Source organism: Lissotriton helveticus, chromosome 3_1 (genome assembly GCF_964261635.1).
Source record: "Lissotriton helveticus chromosome 3_1, aLisHel1.1, whole genome shotgun sequence".
Taxonomy (NCBI): domain Eukaryota; kingdom Metazoa; phylum Chordata; class Amphibia; order Caudata; family Salamandridae; genus Lissotriton; species Lissotriton helveticus.
Window position 1 is genome coordinate 386,098,180 of NC_136061.1, and position 23,051 is coordinate 386,121,230.

The 23,051-nt window shown below is 44.9% G+C and overlaps 1 protein-coding gene across 1 annotated transcript in view; it reads right to left on the bottom strand.

Moving 5' to 3' along the window:
* VMA12 (vacuolar ATPase assembly factor VMA12) overlaps positions 1-23,051 on the bottom strand; it is a 62,740-nt gene that overhangs the window by 37,295 nt on the left and 2,394 nt on the right. The window contains exons 2-3 of the mRNA XM_078680130.1: positions 5,660-5,733; positions 5,439-5,528 (exon numbers count right to left, since the gene is read on the bottom strand). Coding sequence (XP_078536256.1) covers positions 5,439-5,528; positions 5,660-5,733 — 164 coding nt within the window. The remainder of the gene's footprint in view (positions 1-5,438; positions 5,529-5,659; positions 5,734-23,051) is intronic.

Consider the following 23,051-nt stretch of genomic DNA (forward strand, 5'->3'; position numbering starts at 1 on the left):
CTGGGGCGCTTGGAATGGCTACAGAGGGGATATCTGTACACCTCCAGATGTCAGAGAAGAGACAGGAGCGTTGGATTCCTCGTGATCCCTAAATGTTATCCTGTATGAATCATTCTGTAATATGGAAATGTATATTCGGCTAATGTGAAAGCAATGTAGGTCACCTGATGCTTTTTAGGTCTCGCCTGTCGATGCGCATGCGCATCGAGCTTGCGAGCCTATTGCGGCGTAAACAACTTTTAACTAAGCAGCAAGGAATCGTGGCGATTCCTTGCAGTGCCCGTGACTTTTAAGCTCAATGCGCATGTGCATTGAGCTTAAAAGCGCGTGCACAGCCGCAATCACCGTCAGCCGCATTCCTCCGACACCTTTTGAAGTGAAGCTTAGCTTCACTTCAAAGGCCCGGCTTCTTAACACCCACATGCCGCTCTCCCCGCTCCGCCCCCTCCCCTGCCCGCCTTGTGCATTTCTTTCTCGGCCTTTAGTCGTCACTCTCCCTCAGAGCCTCCTCTCCACCCCCTCCCCTGCTGCTCTTTCACGCCCCCTCCCCTGCTGCTCTTTCACGCCCTCTCCCCTGCTGCTCTTTCACATCATTTTGAGCGCAAGTGAAAATAGGGCTGGAAATTTTGTTGCAGGGCTCGTTTTCATTGCTCATCATTGCGCACCTTTTTATTAGCTCAGCAACGAGCCCCACAGTTTCTTTTCAGCATTCAAGGACTCTGGCATGGGAAGCCTCAAGAACAGCGTGCGATGGCAACTCCTCCCGGTCTGGCCTTTGCACCCTATTGTGGAATTTGCGTCCCACCGAAGCCCGCCTCACCGGCTCTTCCAGCAGGCTGCTTCATGTAAAATCCCCCCCTTGCTCTACTTGTAATCACTTGACTGTAAGGGACGTCTGCAAATAGCAGTACACAACACAGTAAAACCAACATGCAGGGATTGGCAATTTAATTAAACTCACAATCTCGGATGTGCAGCTTGGGGCACTGCATGGTCTTTTGTTATGAGAAGCCTCGAGAACAGAACGCGGTAGCCCTTTCACCCAATCTGGGCATCGCAGCCTAGTCATGGAATTTGCGACCTGCTGAAGTTCCACCCAACGGCTCCTCATGCTGGCTGCTTCACAGGAACTAGCCTCTGCTCTATTTACAATCACTTGTTTATTTACATGACTGCCACGGGAAAATAAAGACGCCGATCAAAGGGGGTGAATAGAGAGGACCCTATTCCATTTACTGCTTGTTCTGAACGCCAGTTTCACTTTCGCGGTTGCGTCACTTTCACGGCCGCGCAGCCAATGCTTGTTTTTGTGAGCTTGGGAACTGAAGACACTGATTGCTTGATATTTTGATTTTATTTGTATTATGTTATTTATAGTATGTGCCTTTCCTTCCAGCTATCCGCTGCAGAAAGCCTGCATTCTTCCTTGTTTTAGCATTCTCCATTGTGTATCTCTCCTCTCGTGCTGCTGCTTGTTCCCGTGTGCGCCTCCCCACCCCATTCCATGTTGCACTTGCCCGTATACTTCTCCATGTTGCTTCCACCCTCCCCTGTCGTTCTGTGCCCCCCTGCCCTCCCGTGTGTTGCTTCCTTGTGTCACCCTCCACTTGTTGAATCCATGTCCCCCGCCTTCCCTGTGCTACTTGCGTGCCCGTCTGCCCTGCCCATGTTGCTTCAGTGACCACACCAGCCCCCATATTGAGTCTGATCCCCCTGTTGCTTCACCCCATTACTTCTGCTCCTGTTGCTTCCTCTCCATTTACACCCAATTAAAAAAAGTGTTTTGTTTTTAGTTATTGATTTGAATTTCTACAGTAACTAAAAAAAAAATATTTTTGTAGAGAGGATGCAGACTGCTATGTAAAAGTTTTTTGTTTTACTTCAGCCATGCTGCACAGCTTCAATGATGCTGCACAGTGTGGTATTCAACCATTGCCAAAGCCAATAAGTCACAACGATGATACCTATTGACTTTGCCAGTGTTTGTTGCAGTTGCCTTTATACAATGTTTAGGTTACAGTGTAGCATTGTAACTTTGAACAAGGAGTGCTTGGTTAGGTTGTGATTTAACCTCGTCGCATTCAAAACACAATACTCCCAATAAAATTTGTGCGCTTTTAGTTAAAAGCATGAAAATGTAACCAGCCATAAAAGAGAAGGCTCCGAGATAGGTTAGCGAAATATCACAGGAACATCAAAAGTGCTGAGGGGGCCAACAAGCATATACATGCTCTACAGCACCCACCCAACGACCAGGAAAGCACTTTTTATACTTTAATTTTTAATATGCTGGTCCTTAGTACACAAGTGGCATACAATAGTTTACTTGCACCTGCATCCTTCAGACTACAACTCCCTTTCAGGACTAGTTACATTTGCGTCTCTAACTGGATCTGCCCTTAACAGTACCAGTGTATACTTTCTGTCCATCTGTGGATTCCTTTGGCGTTTTACACCCCAGCACACTGCCCTCCAAGAAGCCTCGCTCCTCAATGAAGGGCTGAATGCCAGGGGTTGTGGCAGTGGCGGCTGGTGGATTTTGGAAGTTGTTTTGCTGGGCATACAGTAGCAAACGCCTCAGAGTTCAAAAGCACTCCATAGCACCCAGCTTCAGGCTTTGCCAACCCCTGGGCCGTGTACCTTCACAGGCTTTCAAATCATCCGTGAGCACATACCCTTAAACACGAGCTCAGGCATGCAAGCTAACATACACAGACACAGTCGCAGGCACGCACCCACACAGAGACAGTCATACAGACATACTCGTGCACTCCCCAGCACACAGATAAATACACACGGGCTGTTAAACACAATACGCATTAGCATAGCCAATAGGTCTCGCCTTTGGGACCTTATAAGTGTTTAACCATGCAACAGTTAATGTTGTTGCACCAAGGATATTGTGCTGCATAGCTAAATACTTATAAGATCCCAAAAGCGAGACCTATTGGCTATGCCAATGCAACGCCACTCAGCCACGCAACGCCACTCAGCCACGCAACGCCACTCAGCCACGCAACGCCACACACACACGCAACGCCACTCACACACGCAACGCCACTCACACACGCAACGCCACTCACACACGCAACGTCACTCATCCACGCAACGCCACTCATCCATTTGCAAAACGAAAAATGTCAAACTCTTCTATTGCGAGACCTATTGCATTTTCAATGCTTGTTCTTTTGAATAGGTTAATAAAAAGATTTTTTTTTTAATGCTCTCAATGCCCTTCACTCATCCTCTGCCAGTCTTCTTTCCATCTTCAGAGAGCGTCCTCCAAAAATGAAATTCATTACGGCCAAATCCTGGAATGCACTCAGGCATTTTCTAAGAATAACTACATTCCATTTGACTTTCAGAAAAGTGGCAAAAATATACTTATTTACACATCGAGTGTATACCTCTACCTTCTCTGTAGCGTGATCTTTAGGGCCAGGATACCCTATGTGGGCAACCGTAGCACTTTATAAATAGTTCATTCAAGCAAAGCTTGAACTGCTGCTGCATGACGTGTGCCTGTCTTGTGATGGGAAAAGCTTGCACTATTTGTGCCCAAGGTTTAACTGCTCTATGAAGAAAGTGGTTTTCCACAACTATTGCCCAATTTTATGGAGAAAAAAAAAGGAAATATAAATGCACTTGCGTAAGATGCCCTATGAGCCAGAAACTTTTATAATTTTTTATATAAATTACCTATATTCCTAAGGAAGGTGTCTAACCCCATTGAGGCAATATTTGAGTGCCGAAACATGTTGACGGAAAAGATAAGCCGGGTCTTTGATCCCACTGTTCTCAATGTTGTGGTAACGAGATACCAGTAAAAAAAATGTTTTAGCTCACCCACACAATTTTAATATAGGTCTAACAATTTAACAGAGGGAAACTTGTCAACATAAGGTAATGACAGTGCAGGAAACATAACCTCGTGCACTTTAGGGAACCCATAAATCAGAGACTGTACAACTACTAAACAGTAGTACTCCTAGATGCTTCATAAAGTTAATCTGGATCCAACTCATGAAGCATAACAAGCTAAACAGGTGAACGTTCATTATCGTATACGAGTACATGAATGTATGGTAATTCGATAACAGGTTTGGCTATTTCTTCCAGGAGATCTGTACTTTTGTACATTTTGTTTTATTTAAGGATAGCATACATCAGTTTCTTAAAGCCTCTCATTCCCTTTTAGTATGTTAACTACTTGTGCTGTACCAGTCCTGTCAGTGAAAGAAAACAAAGTTCCCTCCACTCCTGCCACCTGTCCTTTACCTATTCTTTGTTTTAGGAAAGGTTACGCTGCTGCGGTCCATGCTGTATCGGTTATATTTTGAAGCTTTGTATACTTTATGCAACACAAAAGATACAGCAATTTGCAGCGCCATGGTTAGTTTTAAGGCATGATGAGAATGAAGGAGTACACCCTAACAAAATATGTGATCATGTGTTTATATGTGAAACAAGCAGTTTTTGTAAATGGACTGAAAGTCTTTTTAAAATGTTAAGAGATACCTGGCACATGGCTCTATAATACCCCGGGACTGTTCTGCATTTTAGCCAGCATCACATTGTATTCTGGTGTCTTGAATCCATAATATTATGATACATGGATTTGTATAGCGCACCTAATCACCAGTGAGGGTTTCCAGGCGCTGCAGCAGGCATGTGGGACTAAGGTGCTGCGTGTCCGTCCCCTCAGAGTTAGTCGAAAAGCCAGGCCTTCAACTTCTTGCAGAATTCAAGAATCGAGGAGATCCTGATGTGTTATGGGAGGTTGTTCCAGGTCTTAGGTGCAAAGTGGGAGGATGCTCAACCTCAAATTGTTAAAAGAAAAATGATATTCTTGCCATGAACTACACCAATGTACCTTAAGAGGAATTGTATGATATAAATCAAAATAATAATGAGAAATCACCAGAGTAGCTACACTGTAAGACAGCACCTACTCTAAACTGTTTAACATACAAATAATCCAGAGTTAAACATTTGAAAATGCACAGTCTGAGGAGTATTATGTGGTTCTAGCTTACAAACCTAATGTAGATAAATTAGAAAACTACATGATGACAAGTAGTAGGGAAGAGGATTTCCCCTCCGGTTTTAAAGAATTTCTAATAAGAATTATTTTTGACCGCTTAGAGAAGGATGAACAAGTTTGGCTACATTTATTTCTGAATTTCCTGAAATAATCTGGGTTCCAGTGTGTGCAGTGAAAGTGGTTTCATTCAACAGAAGAAGGGTGGAAATACTTTAATCCATGAATAAAAATGCCATCAGTGAATGGGTATAAGGTAAATCAAATGTTCCCCTTTCTAATTGCACAAATAAATGTGCTTCTGCCAATGAAAATGCATTTGTGACACATTCCTAGTTCCTTTCCAGGGTGTAGTTAAGGAAAGATTTTGTGTACATATTTCTATGCATTGTAGTACCTGGTTGTTGATATTCCTCGTCATCTTCTTGTATTCCTCATTTGCTAGATTTTCCTTGATCTTTTCTAGACGGGCTACAAGCTCTGGATTCTGCAAAACAAATAATTAAAAGGCAGAAAAATGAATAATGTTTTCAAGTTAAGACCCTAGTACGATAAGGTCTGAAACTCTGAACTGAAATAATAGCATCCAGTACTCTACACAATAGGCTGGCTACCTACCCTCTGGGGTTTCTCCACCTCTGGGAGATGGATCAGACTGTCCTCTAGCAGCTCATGAAGGTACACAGGAGAGCCTGGTGAAGAAATGATAAAAAGGTGGCCTTGAGAAATAAGGCTGCATAATGCCACATCATGTGAAAATAAGAACCAATACAACAAAACATTCTGGCTCGTATACAGAGAAAACATTTTTCAGGCTTCAAAAACAGAATAGACAGAGCTTTGCTTGACATTTTTGGATACAACTTCTAATTCTACTTTTCAGGATGCCTAAATTCAATACAGGGACAAACTTTTGGGAGCAAATGATTTTCTTGATTAAAACAAATGTAAGTGAATTGTTCAGGTAAATGTCTGATGCTGTTTGATCAATGTTTCTTTAATAATAATAATAATAATAATAATAATAATAATAATAATAATAGAAGAAAATGCAAGGCACAACAGCAAATTAATTTTTAAGTGTACCAATCTAGACACAAGAGAAGATATCAAATGGGTTTAAAATACGATGCCTGAAAGTTTAACTAGCTTCCAATCTGCATGCCATAATTTAAATGCAATATAAAAACACACACACAATAAAATTGACCTTCCAGAGCAATGTTTTTGTGGCAAGAAGATCCAGACTAGAAGGTTCACAGCTGGAAATTACTTATGCCACGTTTATTTTCTTACAGGTGCAATTAAACCCATTCCTTTTCATCCAAAATTAGTAACTACCATGTGGCACATTTAATGTATGCAGCCAACCTAATTCTGTTTGATTCTACCTCGACTGTTTGCAAACAAAGAGTAGTGTGCTGGGGAATTATTGTAGATAGAAAATAAATTCTTATTAATGGCGACAAAACTGAAATATTTTCTCTGCAAAGCAGAATAAACTCCTGTGGTATTTAAGTAATTAAACACACAAATAGGTCCAGTCCTATAAACATCTGCAACTAAATTTGAATTCTAAATTGAAATAGTTAGCACAGTTTTCCTTTTGAGAAGCTCCCTATTGGGCACAGTCAATGCCCTAAGAAGATCTGATGCCATGTAGCTCCTAAGAGCAGTTTGTGGCAATTGTGTTGTGAGGTTCAAAAGGGTCTATGAACGAAAGCGTCCATTTTGGTTTAAACTTGACATCTTTTTAGGCTGTGTCTTCACATGCTTTGCACGTACATGATAACGTACTTGGAAAGTATTCTGCTTGCAGCACATTTCTTCCTAAGCATTTTACATGACACTTGTACACTCTGTCTAAGGCTATGGAACACGGAGCACGTTGCCCCCACCTTAGCTGTCCGGTTGGAGACAGCTCTGACTCAGAAAGACAAAACAATCACATCAGCAATGCACCACTGACAGTGCGATCGGAACAAGGTTTTGATTATTTAAACCACCTCTAAGCCATCCTCAGAGGAGCACTACTACAGATTATCCTGCAATGCTCGCTTGTGAAGGAGATAAAGCCCTGCTGACTCCAATCTCTATCCTACAAAGGATGGTACTCTGTTCAATACCAAACTTGCTTCCTGATACATCTTACACAGGTATGGGGAGATGGGTTGTCCGAAGGATCAGGCAGAGGGAACTCCCACTGTGCTCTTGATAGTGTAGTTAGTATAAGTATGATATATTCTTATACATTGATATAATCACTGTAGCATCATAATGGTTAAACTGTTTACCTTTTTCACCATTCTTGTAATGCTTGTAACAATGCTTTGTGTCCTCCTAATACTTCCTGCTCATACTTTTTTTACACAAGAATACAATTGCTTTAATAAATGTTTGAAAAGCCAAGTCGTATTTTCCTTCTGTCTCTCTTTGGGCATGCCTAAGCTATATGGGTAGGTGTTTCCACAATTTCATTGGGGAATTAGAATGGTCATGTTCTGAGGTTGCGGATACCATCCAGTACCCTTTAAGGTTAGGGGTCCAGATAGTGCTCTGTGAGCCAGCTAGGAATTGGGCCAACACACCCCGATCTGAGTGGACTCAGTCACTATATTCTGACATTTTTGTTGTCCAGGTACACAGTCCTACTTGATGTGTAGAAACCATACAGCATGGCGCTATCAACGTTCTAGGTCAGGTACCTATTTAATAGGTCTCCCAAGTAGTTCTTAAGCCTGCCCAAAGCTGCGAATCACCTTATACAGAGACATCCATGGTGATTAATACTCCTCAGTTAACTAGGGAACCCCGAATTTTAGCTTTAGGTTGTTCAAGCTTGTACCTTTAAAAGGATCACCCCACTATAGTCGTTTCCTTCATTAAATATGGCGCAAGTACCAATGGTTATTCAACTCAAATGCAGATATGCTTTAACACAAATGTAACATTACATCTGCGTCCCTCATCCTCGTAATAACTAATGAGGTATAGTACACTGACAGGAAACTAAACCACGAACGCTTTAAGGCTCCACCCACCCTCCTGCCAGGGGCTATAACCACATGGACAGCAGAAAGCACTTCCTGTTTTGTTTCCTGTCAGTGGACATGACAGGAGCCGTTGTGGTATTTGGTGGGCACTTACCTTGCTGCTGGATGTTATGTTATGTTATTTTTACTTATACCGGGCACAGCTGCCCCAGCAAAGGGGCGTCCTGGCGCTTTGACAAGGCAAACACAACACAACACTTAAAGAAACTCAGAAAAATAAACCACAGCTTAAAAGCTAAACAAATAAAAACGTCTTAATGGCCTGTCTAAACTGGAGAAGCTCATCAATGGCCCGGATATGCATGGGGAGAGAATTCCACCAGCTTGCCGCCAGAACTCTAAAAGAGCGGCCACCAGCTCTACTCAGTCTGAAACGCGGGACCACTGCTAAGTTCTGACCCAAGGATCTAAGAGTACGCGGAGGGACATATGGTGTCAACAGATTCTCCAAGATTTGGGGAGACGTACCCTTGAGAATTTTAAACGCAAGGCAGAGAACCTTGAATTTAATACTCTGGTGCACAGGGAGCCAATGAAGGGAGCGCAAGGATTTAGACACCGAGCTACGCCTTGGCAGACCTATCACCACTCGGGCCGCAGCATTTTGGACTCGCTGCAACCGAGAGAGTTCTGATTGATTAATCCCAGCAAGTAGAGATCTGGCATAGTCCAACCGCGACAACACCGATGCTTGAACCACCAGTTGTCTAGTGGATGCATCGAAGAATTTGAGGATCGGTCTGAGTCCTCTGATAATGCCATAGCAAGAAGCCGCCACCTTCTTGGTATGACAAACAAAACTGAGGGACGGATCAAGCCATACCCCCAGATTTTTTTTATCTCTGATGCTGGGGAAGGAGTCACACCCAATTCAGAAGGCCACCACTTGTCACCCCACAATGCCACCTGCTTGCCGACTACCATAATCTCAGTCTTCTTGGTGTTTAACTGGAGACAGTTGGAATTCATCCAGTTGGCCACTGCCCGTAAGCCGGCACAGAATCTGGGAGCCTCCATGTCTGAGTCCCCACTCAGTGTGGCCGCCAGCTGCGTGTCGTCTGTCCTTGAGTTACCTTCTTTGCTGGACTCTGGGGGGTGCTTTTGGGCCATCGTGGGAGCAGCTGGAGTCGGGATGCAGGGCCTCCTGGATTCTGTAAGTGACACCGGTAGCCGGAGTTGATGGGCTGGTCAGACCTCAGTTGTCTTTTGGCTTCTTCTTATCCTTGTCCGTTGTACCTCTTTGCAGGTTCCTGGTGGTATTGTCGCTGCTCTGGGAAGTCTGTTATGCCACCCGCTCTAGGGCTGCGGTACAGGTTTCTTTGCTTCCACTGTTTTCAGTGCGGGGTGATTGCTGGTGGTTCCCCTTCCACTCCGCTGTGGTGGGAGTGGAGAAATTTCAGATCGGGCTGGTCCTACCTTCGATCGATTCTCGCCAGTATTGGCTCCTGCTGCTCTGTATTGCAGCAAGACCCGCATTCAGGCTAGGAAACAGTCTAGGGGCGTAGATTACTGCTTCACTTGGAGCTGCGTGTGCCATCCTCATCTGTTGGACCTGCCTATGGATAGGGGGCATGGGTGGTACTAAGATATAGCCGGCAAGTGCTGAGTCACGTGTGCCGTTGGATCGGGTCAGTCAGCCTCGATGGATGCCGGCTGTTGCGTGGACCTGCTGCCTTGGTGTTGTCTCAGCATTTTTTTACCATTCATACACTAGAAAACCATGGGTTTCTCCTGAACTTTAAGAAGTGCCATCTTCTTCCTCCCATCTTCTTCCTGACACCTGGAGGTCCTTCACAGGAGCGGACTTCGATTCTGTTCTGGGCAAGGTGTTCCTGCCTCCTTCCAGGATTCTGCATCTGCAGTCTCGGTTGATGAAACTGTTGTCTCGGTCTTCGGCTCCTCTACTTCAGTGGCTGGAGGTACATGAACATATGGCTGCAACAGTGTTCACTGTTCCATGGATCAGATTACATCTTTGACCGTTGCTGTGGCATCTTCACCACTTGGTGCCTTTCCCTGTTCAGGACTTATCCGTGCCTGTTCCGGTGTATCCAGAGGTTGTGGCCACTCTGCAGTGGTGGATGGATTCTGAGAATCTCTCCTGGGGCATGTGGATGCGTCGTACTCCGCCGGAGGTGTTGACGACAGATGCAATTGCGTTAGGTTGGGGTGCTACCCTGGGTCATTGGACTGTGCAGGCTCTTTGGCAGGGCTCGGAGTCCTGACGGTCCTCCAACTGGAAGGTACGGTCTGCTTTGGAGCGGACCCTCCAGTTCTTTCAGGGTCTACTAAAGTTGCAATGTTCCGGTGCGGTCCGACAACCCTGTGGCTTACATCAATCATCAGGGCAGTACTCGCAGTCCTTCCTTGAATCTGGTGGCCTGTGCAATACAGAGGTGGGCAGAGCTTCCTCTTCTGGCCATTTCTGATCAGCACATTTGAAGCTTGGACATTGTGGTGGCAGATGCACTGAGTTGCAGGCTTCAATTGTCTCGGACTTTGTGCCCCTCTCATAGGATAATTCGGTATATCTGCAGGAAGTTCTTGACTCCCATGATGGATTTATTCCCATCCAGGACCAATGCTCTCCATCCTCTCTTTTTTTCCCAGACTCCGGAACTGAGAGCCTGGGTGATGGAGGCCTTGTCTATCCAGTGGCCCTCTTAGTTATTGTATGCCTTTCCTCCTTTTCCTCTTATCCCTGCGTTTCTACTGAAGGTTCAGAGAGAGGACGAAGGTTGAGTCTGTCTTACTTCACTGGCCCCAGAGGCCCTGGTTTCCGTTGTTACGGAGTCTGTGTTGGTTCCTCCTTCTGATCTTGCCTCACTGCCCGTCTTCGGTGAGATCTGCCACTCCTTCCCTCCTGTTACCTCTCAGCTTGGAGGTCAGGAGGTTGAACGGCTGTCTCTAGGGGACCGGGGTTTACCGGACCACATTATTACGGTGATGCAGGCCTCCCATGGGAGGTCCACTTTATCTTCTTACTCTAAGCATTGGGCTTCTTTCACCTCCTAGTGTTCTGATCTTGGTCTGTCTTCTACCTCTTGCCCCGTCGCTGATATTCTGCAGTTTTTTTGGATGGGTTTCGGAAACATTATGCTTGGTCTACCGTGATGGGCCAGTGAGCTGCTATTCGGGCTTTCCAGTAACGGTTTCCCTGCCTTCTTCAGATGGGCTGTTGGTGTCTCATTTGTTCTGGAGCTTCCCCCTCTCCTCTCCTGCTGTTCATTCTTCTGTACCGAATTGGGATCTTTCTCTGTTCCTGCGTGCTCTACAGTACTCTCCCTTTGAGCCTTTGGGGACTGTTGATCTCAAGTTCCTGTTCTTTAAGGTGGCTTTTCTGGTGGCCATTACCTCTTCTCGGAGACTGTGTTATTCTCCTCCTTTTTTGCGGTTTATGGACGACGCTGTGGTCTTCTGTTTGGATCCTGGTTTTCTGCCTAAAATACGTTCTAGGTTTGATCCTTCTCGGGTGTTGATCATCCCTTCTTTCTACCCTTCTCCTGCTGATCAGTTATTGCATTTTTGAAGTTATGCATGCTTTGACTGTGCATGTGGACCGGTCTGCAGGTTTTCGCTCTTCGGACTCCGTTTGTGATGTTTGGTCAGGCTGGTCAGGGCAAGGCTGCGTCCTGGCTTACGATGGGTCATTGGATCAAGTTTGTTATTTCTTTGGCTTATCAGGGCTCTGTTTTTGCCTTGTCCTTCTGGGGTTCAGGCCCCGTCTACGAGGCGTGTCTCAGCTTCGCGGTCTGCCTTTCATGGGGTGCCCCTGGATGAGATCTGTCATGCTGGGACTTGGGCTTCTGACTCTACTTTGGTGAAGCATTACCTTTTGAATTGTGCTCTGAATAACTGTGTGAATTTTTGGTTGTGGTGTTTTGAGTGCTATGGGGCCTGTTGCTCCCACTTGAGTCTGTTTTGTTATTAAACATTCACTTTGGTGCGCTTCATAACTGTGTGTGGTCTGTTTTGTTTATGATGGTGTGCCAAAGGCCTTCAAGTGTTTGTTGCGTTGGTATGCCTCATTAGTTAGGACTGGGTCCAGGATGAGGGATCTAGAGGAAATGCTCTGATTACTTACCGGTAATCCTCACTCTTAGTCCTACTCGTCCTTGACCCAGTCATACCTCCCACCCACCCTCCCTGATTCAGGCCATTTATGCTTGGTATGTCAGGAAGTGCTTTCTGCTGGCTATTTGGTTAGAGCCCCTGGCAGGAGGGTGGGTGGAGCCTAAAAGTGTTTCCTGTTTTGTTTCCTGTCAGTGGAATACACCTAATTAGTTATGACTGGGTCGAGGACGAGTAGGACTGAGAGTAATGAGGATTACTGGTAGGTAGGCAGAGCAATACCAAGGGCTTCCTCCTATGGGGAGAGATTTTACCTTCAAGGTAGAGGACCACAAAGCGTACAAAACAGAAGCATTCTATTCATGGGTCATTTTTCCTGCAGCAGATGCAAACCCAGAAACATTTCATACGTACACAGCAGCTGCTACACCATGTCAATACAGAGCCTATTAAGATTTAGAAATACCAATAACATTTCAGGACTATACAAAGTGGTTCCAAGGCGCCCTACCACATCCACTAAATAATGGAAGACTGGGTTCCCTCAGCAATGAGGGACCAATACGGCCCGTCCTAGTCATCCATACACCATATCCAACATTAATACCAATCACTGTTGTGGAGCTTTGTACTCTTTACACAGGGCTAGTTAGGCTGTACAGATGTTTAACACAGTTCCTTAAGCGAACAATAACAGCAACTTCCGCGAGAAACTGTACAAGCTGCGCAGCCACATTTAGCAGAGCACAAACTCGGCGATGACTAGAATCCAAGCACATCATCCGGTTGAGAACTAAATCTTCCTTTGGACTCAATAATGATGAAGACCTTGTTGAGCACTTATATCACGATGGGTATGCCTTTGATATGGGTAATTTAAGTACTAGAATTAAGATTGTGATGCTATGTCGTTTATTGGTGTAGTACTGCACTACTTAGATGATGCCTGAAATAACAAGAGCATAGTATACCTGAAACATACACCTTACCATTAGGGACAGATGAGCTGAATGTAATAAATTGATATTAGCCAACAAGATGTTAATGACTATGCCAAACTAATTATTGTAATGATTCTCTATCCATATCATTGTGTACCACACTACTACAAAACCGTCTCTTGACAAAATTCAGTGCACTATATGCATGATGAGCACACTTATCGAGTTTAGATACAATATGCTGTATAATATGTATCAAACAAATGATGTAATTATTTTACAAGATCCTGGAGCACACACTATCTATAATACAGAATTATTGCTTTCAATTGTTTATTTTTCCCATGAATGCACATGCACTAAAACTATGCATCTCATAATGCCTCAAAGGGCAACATGGGCTTGAACTATACAAGTTGAAACTGATGAGGGACTCACCAATCGGGACATAGACCAGTTGGGTCAAAGCACGCCTGTGAAATTGGTGTAAAAAATTACTTTAAAACAAAGTTCCTTGGTGTGCAGCGTGCTTTGTTTATAAACACACACAGGGGGCCTTTGGATTAGCCCTTTTCTGCCACTAGTCCGTTTGAGTGTCATTTACACTCAACTCCCATCCATGACAATTGTAGTATCTTGGTTATTATGTTTTACATGTTATTCACTGCACCTCCAGTGGAATTCTTTTGAGAAAATGTAACTTAGAATGTTGGTGTATGAAATGCTGTTGGAGAAGGACTGAGTGCCTTGCTGGCTGCTCCTGGTGGGGCTGAATACTATTGTACTACTGATCTTCCAACTAACTGAATAAATCCTCCTAAATATCATCTACCTGCGTGGAGTGATTACTACATTTTTATGGCGACGAGGACTGCAAAGAACCACGCGTGGTTACATTTCAAGACCTTCAATACCTACTCTCAACCTCACACATCTTTTGAAAGTACAGCTGCGTTTATTCAACTACTGGCACATATCAGCCCCACCAGTGACCTCCCACCGGTCGCTCTCAACGCAATAGCGCCAGTTCCAGTTTCTATGCAGCTAAAGTCTCTGCATGCTGTTCCCACAGCATCTCAAAAGTTCTTTTCTTACTGTTCCTACAGTCTGTTTCAAAGGCAAATGAAGAAGTGTGTTTCTACATGTGTGCGCCACACAACGTGTTTGGATGTCTCTTCTATTTAAAGTTAGCTGCCTTGTTCTACAATCCTTCCTGCAACTTTCAAAAGTGTCTCAACAGCAAGGTATTTGTTCTGCCTGAATGGACTGCCTGTATTTGTGTTTCCATCTCGTTCTATCATGGTCCACAATGCCACAAGAAAAGTCTACGGTGCAACAAGAAAAGTCTACTGTGCCTCAATGAATATCTACAATAGGTCATAACAAGCTTTTGCCTCCAGTGTGAAGTGCATTTTGTCTCTGTCAATAAAGCTCTTTTTGACTCCTTGGTGCAAGATTTTGCCTTTCTGAGGGATTGGAGGTTTTAATAGTTCTCCCTGCTAGCGCTGCACCAATTTGTACTCATTTGTTAACATACACGCTGAGCAAAGCTTATTTTCAATTTTGTTTTTGTCAATGGTTGTTGTTTCTACTGCGAGGCCAGTACTAAATAACAGTTGTGCTTTCATTTGAAATTCAAATTGCTCGTGCACTCTACCTTGTCCTCTGAGCCACGCGGATCTGCTTCAATGCCTTTCATGACGTTTCCCTTCTGAGGAGAGCCCTTCGTGATGTCTGTCTTCAACTCTGCTTTTGGACGTTTTCAGTAGGAGAGTGCCGGGAGCCACTCGGCATACGTTTCCCCTGCGTGCCACCATCTTAGGTTCACTATGTTTCCAGCTGCAGACTGCAATGTATTCTCCTGTTTGCTTCGTGATTTGCCAACCTCAATTCTATGGCAGGACGGAGGCTCCGATTATGCTTTCTCAATTTCTTTACTGAAAACACAGCAGCCAATCAGTACGCAGTAAAGAAATAAACTACATTACCCATAAACCCTGGGTAACCATAGAGTATGTGAGAGTATATAAAGGGGCATAGAGGTGAACACTTCCTCTTTCTTTGCTGCTTCGCAGCCAGTTAAGTGCCTTTATCTTTTTACATCAATGTTTATGCATTGTGCTATTCTATATTTGCTACGCTTACTTGTCTCTGACTTGTATTTCGTTTTTCGCGCTGTGTGCGCTCTTCTCTCGCCGCTCGGCGTGTTGGTTCGAGGTCGTTGGCCTCGTTTGCCGTGTTGGTTTCTGTGTGCATACTGGAGCGCGAGTTCACCTCCTGTGTATATTCAACGCATGTTCGCGTTGTCTGTGTACCGGTGTGGAGCGCGAGGTGGAGCTGGCTGAGACGCGCGTCTCTCCCTATTCGGCAGCGGCTTTTGCGCGAAGCCTTGGTTTACACGCCCGTCGAAGGTGTGTGTTTACCTCAGCAGTTGGCTTTTGCCTCAGACGGAGGGAACATCTGGTATTCGTTTCGACACCTGCCCTGTTGGTGCTGCCGCTTGAGCTCCCTGACACCCTCTATCAATATTACCTTGAGGGTTGTATAAATTAGCATAGGCTCTGCCTAGAGTGGCTGAATCTTGCTGGTGTTCAGTGCGAGTCCTCCCTCCACAATTTATTGTATTTTGGTCAGGTTTCCTGAGTTTAAACGACTTGCACTAGGGGTACCACTCCCCCAATTTGGCTTTGCCTTTTATAAGTTCAAAAACTTATTCCTTCCTTCCTGTGGGCATTATTTGGTGGTTTTGTCACCATGGCGGAATATTATGATGAGGAAGGTGAGGATTATTATGAGGAGAATGAGCCTTCTGCGTCCCTTGATGATTATATGGGCCAGGCATTGTTTCAGGCGATTGCGCCACTAAAAAAGCATCTTTCTGATTATGCAGCCCAACAGGGTTGGGTGCCTCCTTCCTCTAGTCGTAGCAAAAAAATCGTCAAAGAACCCTCACAAATCCAAGTTTGCTAAATTTGCCAAAACCCTCTCTGCTCCATCATCGAGGAAACGTGCTGCGCCTGCCCGTTCGGACCCACCGTCCGACTCAGATGATAGGTCTTCTTCTTCTTCCTCGTCCTCTGAGTCTGCTAAGCCTCCCCCATCCAAGAAATCTCGGAAAGAACACTATGTAGATGCACCATCTTCACCTAAGGTTTTGACTTTTAATCCTGCAGACATCATTCATCCCAATTCCTCTGCTTGGTTGCCATCCCCCGAGGTGGCAGACTATGTCCAATCCCACATCCGTTCCCCTTTTGAAAATGATGTGCGAGCTCGTTTACGCTCGGAATGCCCTCACCCTGACCTTTCAGACAAGCTAGCTTCCACGCCCGATGTAGACCCTACCATGGTCACATATATGCGCAAGTACTCTAAGGATCCTACTAAGGGTTTGGATAGGTCATGGCGTTCGTGCCAGGACAAACTTCTTGATTTGTTGGGCCCACTCACGAAGGTGCTGGACTTGGGTTACAGGGCTAAAGAGTCTGGCGCTCTGATTGACCCGGACGAGTTAATTGGTTGGTCACAGCGAGCAGTCTGTTTTCTGGGTAATGCTAACTGTGCCTTGTCGGCGGAGCGACGTCGCTCCATTTTGATGAAGCTCGATCCACGCCTCACTGATTTAGCAACTTCGGAATCTGGCTCCCAAGCTCAAGGCTTACTCTTCGGAGCTCCTTTTCTCAAGGAGCTTACTAAGTTTGTTTCGACCTTCAGTGGGCTAGATAAAGCTCAAGCGAACCTGAGACGGGCCTTCCGCCCGGTTTTCGGCAGGGCCGGACGAAGGGGACGTTCGTCCGGCCGTGGGTCAGACCAGCCCACTCAACGGGGGAATAAGTCCCACAGAGGAGGTCAAGGTTCCTTCTCCAACAATTCTTCTTTCTACCCTTCCAGAAAAGGCCGAGGGCAGTATGGCAAAGGCGGTTACAACGGTAACCAAGGAGGACGTCCGGATTCTTCCGCATCAGGTGAGCTTGATTCTCGCTTCCAATGTGATTTTGGGGGGAAGGATTCCGTTTTTTCTGCACAATTGGCGTTTGATCTCAAACGATGCCTGGGTGCTGGAGACGGTGCAAGGGTACAAGATAGAATTTTACTCTCGCCCTCACCAACATCTACGGCCTCGTCCTCTTGTTTTTTCCCCGACCAGATCAGGAGGTTATCTCCACAGAAATATCTTCCCTGTTGGCCAAAGGAGCCACTGTTCCGACGTCTCCTCATCCCCAGGGTTTCGTAAGCAATGTTTTTCTCGTGGAGAAAAAAGGGGGAGGGTCTCGTTTAGTACTCAACTTAAAAGACTTCAACGGTGGTGTAGTCTATCGTCATTTCAAGATGGAGGGTATCCATCTTCTCAGAGATCTTCTTCAGGAGGGCGATTGGATGGTTCGACTGGATCTGAAGGATGCCTATCTCTCAGTTCCAATTTATGCTCCTCATCGTCGCTACCTTCAGTTCCAATGGATGGGCAGTTGGTACGAGTACACGGTCCTTCCTTTCGGCCTTTCTTCCGCTCCGTGGTGCTTCACGAAGCTCCTTCGTCCAGTGATGGAATCTTTGAGATCATGCGGAGTTCGGTTAATTGTCTACCTAGACGATATTCTCCTCTTGGCTCAGTGCCCTGTTCTTCTTCATTCTCATTTGCAATGGTCCGTGGCTCTTTTACAGTCTTTGGGTTTTCTAGTGAATCCCCTAAAGTCAAACTTTTCTCCATCTCAAACTATGGATTTTCTGGGCTTTCAAATAGATTCAATCTCCTGTCAGTTACTTCTGCCACGTCAAAAGATCAGATCCATCAAGAGGGACTTGAGGTTGCTTCTCGCTCAAGAGACAGTCTCCTTGCGCTCAGTGGCTAGGATTGTGGGTCTTCTATCATCCTCCATCCAGGCGATTTTTCCGGGTCCATTACATTATCGTGCGCTTCAGCGCCTCAAGATCCGCCATCTCCAGAAGGGTCTTCGGTACTCAGATCACATTCCTCTTTTGGAGGAAGCCCGGTCAGAGATGTTGTGGTGGCTGGACCACATGGAATCCTGGAACGGCCGTGCGCTCTTCGGGAGGACTCCCGATGTTGTGATAGAGTCAGATGCCAGCCTCTGGGGTTGGGGAGCCTGCTGCGGCTCAGTGTCGACAGGGGGTCGTTGGTCTCCGGAGGAACTGTCTCTCCACATCAATTGCCTGGAGCTTCTGGCGGGCTCTTTCGCGATTCAATGTCTATCTCCTCTCCAAACAAATTGTTGCATTCTTCTCCGAATGGACAATGTCTCGGCAGTTCGTTATGTGAACAAACTGGGGGGTACCAGATCCAGACTTCTTTCAGAAATTGCAAAGGATTTCTGGCACCTTTGCTTGAACCGCAAGATCACTGTTATTGCCGAATACCTGCCGGGCTCCCGCAATCTAATTGCGGACTGGAACTCTCGCCATCTGCGGGATTTCAGCGATTGGAGGCTTCATCCTCGGGTATTTCGCAGGTTGTCCCAATTTTGGGGAACTTGTCATCTGGACCTTTTTGCCTCCCGACTCAACACCCAGGTTCCCCAGTTTTACAGTTGGAGGCCAGATCCGGAGGCTCTAGCCACGGATGCATTTCTTCAGGTCTGGCCTCCTCTGCTTTGCTATGCATTCCCGCCGTTCCTCATGATTCCCAGAGTTCTAGCCCGGGCCCGTCTATTCTCTTTGGAGCTCATTCTAGTAACCCCTCTTTGGAGGACTCAAGCGTGGTTTCCAGTTCTTCTGGAGATGAGTTGCTCGACGCCGCTTCTCCTTCCACAGGTATGGAACCTGTTGCTGGACCCTCTACGGGAACCACATCCTCTTGTAATTTCGGGCCAGCTCCTGCTAGTAGCGTGGAGAATTTCGGGGAACGCTGGAAAATCCAAGGCTTATCGGGAGACGCTACAAAATTCATCAATGAGGCTTGGGCCCCTAACACACATAAGCGCTATAGATCAAGTTGGAAGCGTTGGTGTGATTGGTGCTCACAGCGGAGGGTGGATCCCGTTTCAGCGGATCTTACTTTGATCATTAACTTTTTGGCTTCTATGGCATCCTCTGGGCTAGCTTACAGAACGGTTAATAATTTTCGTTCTGCGATTTCTGCAGGTCATATTCCTGTGGATGGTAAACCAGCGGGAGAACATCCCTTAATCTCGAAATTGTTGCTGGGCATCAGGATGGTAAAACCTCCTTGCCCCAAGTATGTTGCCCTTCGGGATGTTTCTATTGTTTTACGTTTTCTGTCTGATTGGCCTTCCAATAATCTCTTATCCCGCAAACAACTCTCAGCTAAGCTGACTATGCTTCTGTGTTTGGTTTCTTGTAAAAGAGTGTCTGATGTGCGGGCTTTGGATCTCGCGGGTCGTACCTTCTCGCCTGAAGGTGTCTCTTTTGTCATTTCAAAACGAACTAAATGTAATACAGCTGCGGTTTCTTATCCTTGCTTTCCTCACAACCCTCAGTTGTGTGTGGTCCAATGCCTAAAGGATTATGAGGTAAGCACTGCACCTTTTCGTTCTGATCCACAGGGTCAATTGCTTATCGCTTTACAGAAGCCTTTCAAGCCTGTTTCTCCAGCTACGTTGGCACGATGGCTCATGCAGGAAGCGGGCATTGATATCTCCCTCTTTGGGGCCCATTCTGCAAGAGGAGCAATGGCTTCTAAGGCTTTTTCCATGGGTGCTAGTCTTCATGATATCATGAGGGCTGTGGATTGGTCATCTGAGTCTGTTTTTAAAACCTTTTATTTTAAACCAATTGTGGATGTTGCATCTGTTGTGGTGGAAAAGCTTTAAACAAGCATAATCGGAGCCTCCGTCCTGCCATAGAATTAAAAATTTGCTAACATTCGTGCCAAGAATTTTCAATTCTATTAAGGACAGGAGGCGAGGATTATCCCACCCTTTCATTTATTGTATTTATATTATGCTTACTGCATTTATGCTGTACCATACTGTTTACTGTTTATGAAATGTTTCCCACCCTGTCCTGAATTCTATGTTCAACTCTTTTGGGGAACAGTTTTTACGGCTTCTATTTCACTTCTTCTAGGCTCCGACCTTAAATGAAGTGTGCCGCGACTTTCTTCTCCTGGTTGGTCTGTTGCTGTTCCTGTGGCTCTGGGAGGTTCCTTCCCCTCTTCAGCCGGACGCTGACCTCTCCAGGGGACGCCTTTGATGGATTGTTTGAGTTTCCGTTTGATCTTTTACTAACTGACTTTGGACAAAGAAAGAGGAAGTGTTCACCTCTATGCCCCTTCATATACTCTCACATACTCTATGGTTACCCAGGGTTTATGGGTAATGTAGTTTGTTATTTCTTTACTGCGTACGGATTGGCTGCTGTGTTTTCAGTAAAGAAATTGAGAAAGCATAATCCTCGCCTCCTGTCCTTAATAGAATTGAAAATTCTTGGCACGAATGTTAGCAAATTTTTAATTCTGTGCTCTGACAACCACGTTCCTCTATGAGCAATAAAGTTTTTTTTTGTTTTTTTTATTGTCTCCAACATGAAGCAAAGAGAATCTCGGGTTGAAAGAATTCTTTGCCTCCAGCATGTCACCGGGTGATGTACAAGGTATTTTTCTTTCTTTCACATTATAGACACTGTGCAGCATTTGATTCTATGCTCTCCAGATTGAAGACTGACAGAGCAATGGTTAAGAGGTTTGCCGGAGCGTTAGTCTCTTAACACCGTATGTTGTGACTCATTTTTTCTTCGTTGTGACTCAAAGCATGTTTGTTGTTTTCTCGAGTGCATCATGGTATTTTTCAAAATGTTGTATTCTTGTGCTTCATGCTTCTTTTCATTCACTGGTCTATGCTGCCATCTAGTGTCAAACTAAGTTGTCTGGAATTCTTTTACATGCAAAGTGTAATCTGTAGTTGCAAGCTCTGTGTTCAATGCCTCACTGTTCTGTAGGTTTTTGGTAACTTTAAATATCCCTTTTATGAACATTTTCCTCCTAGGGTGGATTAGAGCTTTTCTGTGGACATTGTGGTGCAAATGCTCACAGACATTTTGATTTCCTTACGTTAGGGATGAGTTTTAAACATTTTTCCTCTGAGTTTTAACTATAATTACTCTGTAAATAGTGCACAATAATTTTTGTGTTGTACAGTGCACATTTTACCTCTTGGTTCATATGTTGCCAGGATTTAGTCCCGCATTTTTAATGCACAATGTCTCCTGACCTCTCCGTGAGGTGTGTCTGACCTCTCCGTGAGGTGTGTCTGTTGGGTCTCTCCCATTCTCTTGTGCAAACACATTGACCTCCAGTCGAGGTGCAACCTGTTACGTTTACATTTTTACCCTACATTAGGTGTCTAAGGTTTTACCTTCACACAGTGCACAATCTGTACCTCAACTCGAGGTGTCTCACAAGGGTTTTAGTCCCATCATTACAGTGCACATTGTTCTCACTTCCACATGAGGGTGTCTCGCAAGGGTTTTTGTCCTGCTACTTTAGTGTACAATGTTGACCTCTCCACGAGGTTTTTATCTCTTTTGTTTTGGTGCAAACCTATCTAGGTTTACATGTTGCGTGGCTTTTGTCCCGCATTTACGATGCACAATCTCTTGACCTCTCTGGAGGTATGTTTGTCGGGTCTCCCCATCATCTCGTGCATAACATGGTGCCTCTGGTCGAGGTGCGTCCGTACACGGACATGACTTTACACATGTCATTATATATTTATACCTTCACTACACTGCACGTTGCTACCTTACTTAAGGTGTCTAGTGTGGGTTGTATGTTTTATTTCTCCAGTGCACAACAGTTTGAAGTTCTCTTGTTATTACCTCTGCACATTCATATTTTACCTTCTTGGGTGTATAGTTTGGGTTTTTACCTTTTAACTATACTGCAGTGGTCCATTTAAGACCGGGCGTTTCTCTATTCTGTTTTCTTTCACAACACTGTAGCCCAGTACTTTTCTATTTTATTTAAAACTCAAATGTTTATAAAAGGATGAAGAAGAAGGAGTTTTATATTGTATTTCTCTCCTCTGTCATTTTCTATTCTCCTGATGTGGATTGCTCTCTCGCATACTTACCTGGTCAGTTGGTGTACAGAGTACTCATTGATGGTTTCTTTTTCTTCTCTTCATTTGTTTTTCTCATTTATTAGAAAGGAAGATGGGAAACAGGTTGTTTATCTGTTTCTTTAAGATATTTGGTTGCTTTCTTGGTCTCTACTTTTGCTTTGTTTCACTCTTGTACTTTCCTCTCTATTTCGTTCTACTAGCTTCTACTTCTGATTATATTTTCCTCTTTGTCTGTTTTCTTTTGGAAGAAAGGAGGATATAAAGTATCTTGGTTATTATGTTTTACATGTTATCCACTGCTCCTCCAGTGGAATCCTCTTAAGATTATGTAACTTAGAATGTTGGTGTATGAAATGCACAGTTGGAGAAGGGCTGAGCGCCTTGCTGGCTGCTCTTGGTGGGCTGAATACTATTGTACTACTGATTTTCCAACTAACTTGAATAAATCCTCCTAAATATAATCTACCTGCGTGGAGTGATTACTACAACAATGTACTGCATGTGGGATAATGGTTCAGTTCCCATCAGTAAAGAGCTCGCTTGCCCTATGAGCGACTGCATTTTCTGATCATATGTGCATATCCAGCTGAAAATGACCTTGCTTCAGTATCAAGGCTGGTTGGCTAGTCATTTCGTTTTCAATGTTCTCCTTTTATAGTTCCACTGTAATTTCTGTGTTCCCTTCTATTTATTTTAATATTTCTTAAGAGGATAAGATACTACAGCTCCCCAGGTAGTGCTAACAGGATTCATGGTTGCCACTCATTTCATCTGTAGTGGGTTGCATCTGGCATATCCACTTCCTCTAAACCAGATAATCATTATGGAAGGCTGACGTCCATACTATATTACTGTTTTACCATTCCAGATGGCCAAAATGATGTTTCGAAATGTGATTGCCATGCTG